The following is a 6342-nucleotide window of genomic DNA, read 5'->3' as shown; positions in this document are numbered from 1 at the left end:
CATGATTACATTCATCATAAACCATTATCACATAACTCTATTTATAGTTCTAGACGAACCAACATTTTTTTAAATGCTAAACTTTGAGGTTATGCTACTCAAAATTTTAAATCTTAACTAGTATTCAATCTATAACGAAAAGGGAAAATATGTTATTTCTAAATTTCTTTAATTAAATGTAAGGCAAGCACGATGTTTATTTCTACTACTTTTATATGTTTGTTTATTTATCAAAACAATTGAACTCTATATTGTCAACTATAGAACTAGCCTTGAAAAAGACTTGGATTCGAGTAGAAACATGTCAGCAATATTTTAATAAAAAACATCAAAAAAGCGGAAAAGACCTTTACTACATTAACCATTCTAAATGCCATTTTTGTGGGGAAAATCAATGCCATACGTTCGGTTCAATATTTTGATTGATTTGGGAGACATTGATTTTTTTGAATTTAAATTATTAATTTTCAAGTGGATAGTTAATTGATGGTAGCTTTTCGCGAAAGTAGTCGCGAGAGACATCCCTGTAACTAGTGACAGAAATAGTTTAGGTAACACCGCTAACCCTTTCCAATGACTCGAGTGGAGGTGGGGACAGAAGACACTTCTGTGACTGGTCACAGAAATAAGTTAGGTCACACCGCTATCCCTCTCCAATTTCTTGGGATGGGAGAAATCCATCACTATATTTGGCCAGATAAATTGTTTAGACCACACCGATAACATCTAAGATCTATAGCTGTACGCTTATAAGTGCACAAGCAAACAATTTTCTAACGGTCTTGTTTTTTCCCGAGTAAAAATGCTTTGACTTGATTTTATTTTGAATTTGACTTGAAGACGATGATATCTGGCAACCTTTCAAAAATTAGGTGATACATCGGATAATTTTTCACATTTATTTTCTTAACAGTATGATGGAATAAAAAATTCCAAATTTAATAATAATAACCTTTTAATAAACAAGAATATTCCTTTTCGTCAGGGCAGGTAAAATGAGACATCGAAAGATGTCTTCACTTCATCTTTCCTTGTCTTCATTATGTCTTGATTAGCAGCAATTCGAGTCGGAATCAAGTTGAAGAATTTTTATTTGGCATACTTTGTATGTATTAAATCACGTTTCTTCTCTACTTTTAGGAAAACCATTTTCTGTCAGAAACTGTACACTGGCCAATCAAACGTACACCAGCGTGGAAGTGAAGTGCGTTGCAGGATATGATGGTGGTTTACCTCAAAAATTCATGCTGGAGGTTTACCAAGGCGACATGGAAACTAACAAACGACCCCTTTATAACCTTTCAACCAGTGACGAACCGTTTTTCGCCCTCTCTGGTTTAGAAGCATCTGTTGAAGCAGGCATACACGTGGCAATTTACGGTGTGAACGCAAAAGGTCGAAGCCAACCAGTAATTCTCAGTGAAGTCACTTTTCGCGATGCCGAGAAGCGCACTGGTGAGTAGATTCATTGAAAACTTTCTAATTAAATCAGTTGAAATAAACGCGTATAAACTTGCTTCAAGAAAGTTAAAACTATCCGAATTTCATAGGGTAAAATAAGTTGGTCAACACTATAGAGTTTCATTGCCACAATTCGTGAAAAAGCTCCCTTCATAATCGATCGTATGACCTTATGATAAAACAAATTACTTAAATTCTGAAATAATTCCGTTGATGGCTGATTTGTCGCACAATTATTAAGAGCTAACGATTCTTAGGACAGAAGACACCAACGTGTTTTTGCCGTTCTTATTTATCACTGAGTGATATCTAAGTAACCACCATTAAGATATTATTGATAATTTTCTGATGAGAAACAAGTATTTTAAAATTGAGGTGAAAAAATAATATTTACAATTTGGTTCCTGCATATATGTACAAGAAAAAAATATTAACCACGAAACTTGCGCTTCTGAACGTTGACTATCGCAATCGGGCAACATCGCGAGGGGCGATCAATGTAGATCTGAATCAGCAGTCGATTCATGTCGCCAGCAACATGATCACAATGTTGCCAGATTTCAACTCAGTAAGTCATACGAGTGTAGGTATTACGACTGCGTAGTCGACTGATCTCGGCAGTATTAGGGTTCCGGAATCGGAGGCGAGAATCGATTTTCGATTCCTCGATTTTCAAAAAAAGTGTCGATTCTAAATGTCGATTAATTTTTCACGTATGAATCAACGCTAAGAATCGATTCCGATTCCCTTACTATAAAAAAGGCCGCCATTATTTAACATTCCGATTACCTTACTTTAAAAAAAGTCCGCTATTATTTAAATATAATATATTATATAGTATAATATATTTATAATTAGACTAATATGATTTAATAGTTACGATCAATAATTTGGTCCATATTTAACTATATTTAACTATACATATATTTGTAATATAACTATAACTATATTACATAATTAGAAATGAATTTGAAAGCTTAGTTCTAAAGAATAAAATTACACACCTATTGCCACATATTTTGGTCCAGTGATCCCAAGGATACCAACTTGTTTAAGTGTTTTCCCGAGAGCCTGTTTCTTAGCTTGCTGACAATCTGACCGGCTTTCGAAAATAGCCTCTCGGAAGGCACTTCGTACAAATTCGGATATGCGGGTTTTAAATTAATCCATTCTTCGAATGGATTAACACGACGAGAAGCAGCCGGCCGATTCAGGTACTGTTGGACCTCTGACGTCAAACCTCCAGCAGTATCTGTATCCGCCTTGGGGAATTGTTCGAACCACAGTACATCGTGATGTACCCATATGTCATTAATTTTTTCATTTTCAGGGTTAGTGATGGGTGGCATGTCCCTGGCGCGTTCCTCGTTTCCCGAATGAGAGATTTTTCCTTCAGTTCCTTGTCTAAAATAAAAAACAGATTTAGCAAAGGTACTATTTGTTATTTCTACTGCTCAGCACAATTTAACGTAGAAATGATTCGAATTATTTAAAAGTTGAACCAGCTCAGCGCTAATCGCTAGTTATTTAATAAATACTTACCAATTGATGTGAGTGCTCTCGAAACATTGCCGGCATCTGTAAAATGCATCCTTTTATAACCGAGGGTCCAGGATTGTCGCCTTAGCAGGTAGTGGCATTTTCTTCATAAAGCCCAGACGCTTTTCAATTTCGGCAAGCAAAGCGTGTTTGATGTTGAATGCGATTAGGTGAATAGCGTCGTACTCTCTCCAAGTCTGGAAAAATAGAAAAAAATTATAATTTAAAATAAACTTAATTAAAATTTTAATATATAAATAAATAATATAAATAACAAAATATTATTTATATTATTTATAAAAAAAAAATAAATTTTAATATATTTAAAGCAATACCTTGCTCAAAAGCGAACACAATGGGATGACTTTGCTCAAAGTCACCGACTTTTCTGATCAAATTTCTTTAATAACTTGCCAGGTTGGCCTTAACAGATTTTCAACAAAAAAGATTAAATTTCTACCAAACAAGGTCAATTTCCAACAAAATATATGAACTTTCAACAAAATTATTTAATTTTTAAGTCAAAAAGAGTATCATCTACAAAAAAACTGAATTTTTAACCCAAAAATATGATTTTTCAACCAAAATTTTAATTGACGACCAAATAGTTTAATTTTCTATCAAATTGTTGACTTTTAACGCCCAAAGATGCAATTTTAACAAAAAAGTAAAATTTTTTCCAAAAATTTAATTTGAAGACAAATAGTTGAATTTTCAACTATAATTATGAATCCTTAATAAGAAAAAATGAATTTTTATACTAAGTACTTCAACTGTGAGTGAAAGTAAAACTATTTGGTCGACAATTAAAATTTTGGTTGAAAAATCATATTTTTGGGTTAAAAATTCAGCTTTTTTGTAGATTATACTCTTTTTGACTTTAAAATTAAATAATTTTGTTGAAAGTTCATATATTTTGTTGAAAATTGACCTTGGTTGGTAGAAATTTAATCTTTTTGGTTGAAAATGTATCATTTTTGGTCAAAAATGCAATTGTTTGTTTGAAATATGAACTGTACATCTTCTTGGGCTTAAAAGTCGATTATTTCACTAAAAGTTGAATTACTTGGTAAAAAAAATACTGTTATTTTCAACAAGGTTTTATAATTATGGTTAAAAATTTAACTATTTGGTTGAAAAATTAACTATTTGATTGAAAACTCATATTTTTCGCAGAAAAAAATCAACATTTTGTAGATAATTCGTTTTATTGACTTTAGAATTAAATAATTTCGTTGAAAATTCATGTATTTTGTTTGAAATTTGTCTTTTTTTGTAGATCATTAATTTTTTTGGTCGAAAATTCATGTTATTGGTTGAGAATTTAACAACTTTATTGAAAATTTATTTTTTCGATTAAAAATTATTTTTTTTATCTGAAAATGTAACTATTCTAGGATGGATTACAAATTAATCGTTTTTATCTGGAAATTGAACTATTCAATTTTTGGTTGAAACTTTATCCAGTGCATTGTATTACTTAAAACAACAATTATTTGATAGAAAATTAATTTAATTTGTTAAAAAGTAAACTTTTGGGTTGAAAATTGATATATTTTGTTAATTAGATTTTTTTCCTAACATTAAAAAAACGTCAAAATAAAAAAATTTCCTTAAAATCTTCCGGATTATTTTTTTTTATTTTAAAACGTTTTCAAATAATCACTTAAAATTTATTTGTCTAAATAAAAAATCATTTTCAATGTTCTTAGCAGTCACAACAATTTTTGTTAGTCTTTTCAAATGCTGTACAATTCTCAAAAAGCTTTTTTTTTTAATCTGCAAAAGTCTCTAAATCGTGTTTCAAATTATTTGAAATAATTTGAATTTCTTAATTAATTCTGAATCTTTTTTTAAATTAAAATTGTAGCGTTTAAACTTAAAATTTAGCTCATTAAAAATTTAACAATTCAAGGCTTTCGATTTCGAACCATTCTGTTCAAATTTGTATAGTTTTTAACAGTTGTTCGTAATGGATTGTTTTAAATGAATGGTCAAATATTGCTGATAATTAACGAAAGTTCCTTTTTTTAATTACAAAATTTTAAATTGAATGGGTTGAAAATAAAAATTTTTTATACTGAAATAATATTTTAAGTCATAATCGGAAACAAATAAATTAATTTTCTAACAAATAATTGGTGTTTTAACTAATACAGTTTACAGGATAAAGTTTAACCAAAAATGGAATAGTTCAATTTTCAGATAAAAGCTGTGATAAAAAATTGAATTGAACAAGGAAAAAAACGAATTTTCAATAAAATTGTTAAATTTTCAAGGGAACAGGTGATTTTTTTACCAAGAAGATTAATGTTCAATAAAAAAAAAACGATTTTCAAACTTAACCAATATATACGATTAATTTTTAATCAATCCTATAATAGTTACATTTTCAGATAAAGATAATTAATTTTTAACGGAAAAAATTTATTTTTAACAATGTTGTTAAATTGTCAACCAATCCGATGAATTTTCGACCAAGAAAATGAATGATCTACAAAAAAAGATAAATTATAAACAAAATACATGAATTTTCAACAAAATTATTTAATTTTAATGTCAAAAAGATTAATTATCTACAAGAAGTTGAATTTCTTAAACGAAAAATATAAGTTTTCAATCAAAGAGTTAAACTTTCAACCAAATAATTAAATCTTCAACCATAATTATAAACCCTTGTTAAAAGAAACATATTTTTTTACAAAGTAGTTCAACTTTAAGTGAATAATCGAATTTTCCACCCAAAAATTATGATTTTAATTTTTAACAATATAGTTGCATTTACAACAAAACGACTTTGCAACCAAAAAATATTTCCAGTCGATAATTCAACCGAAAAATGTAATTTTTAATCAAAAAGTCTAAATTTTCCATAAAGTAATTTAATTTCTACAAAGAAAGACGAATTGTTAACAAAATGCATCATTTTTTAACCAAAAATGGTATAGATTAATTTTCAGTTTCGAAAATGTATTTTCAACGAAAGAGATGAACCTTCAAATAAAAGAAATAAAAATTTTAACAAAGTAGTTAAATTTTTGATAGAAAAGAGGACTTTTTACAAAATAGTTACATTTTCAACATAATAATTAATTTTTAAATTAAATAATTGAGTTTTTATCCAAACGAGATGAATTCCAAAATCACCAATTTTCTTTAATTTCTTTCAAATGCGGATCAAGATTTAAATAAGACTATTATAATATAACATAATTATAATATTATCATTATTAATACATAAATATATAATTAAAAATTTGCCATAAGGACAACCGCAGGATTTCGCCGGGAGCGGGTGCTAATCTGAAAAATTGCACCCGCTTCCAGCGAAATCGCGGTAAA

The 6342-nt window shown here is 28.9% G+C and overlaps 1 protein-coding gene across 1 annotated transcript in view; it reads left to right on the top strand.

The window, feature by feature from the left end:
• Positions 1 to 6342, top strand: part of LOC117173133 (nephrin-like) — a 1314621-nt gene that overhangs the window by 1150029 nt on the left and 158250 nt on the right. Inside the window, exon 12 of the mRNA XM_033361530.1 lies at positions 1141 to 1455. Within this exon, the coding sequence (XP_033217421.1) occupies positions 1141 to 1455 (315 nt within the window). The remainder of the gene's footprint in view (positions 1 to 1140; positions 1456 to 6342) is intronic.

The sequence above is a fragment of the Belonocnema kinseyi genome, chromosome 5 (assembly GCF_010883055.1).
Source record: "Belonocnema kinseyi isolate 2016_QV_RU_SX_M_011 chromosome 5, B_treatae_v1, whole genome shotgun sequence".
In the NCBI taxonomy this organism is placed as follows: domain Eukaryota; kingdom Metazoa; phylum Arthropoda; class Insecta; order Hymenoptera; family Cynipidae; genus Belonocnema; species Belonocnema kinseyi.
This window is presented reverse-complemented; position numbering and strand designations above follow the sequence as displayed.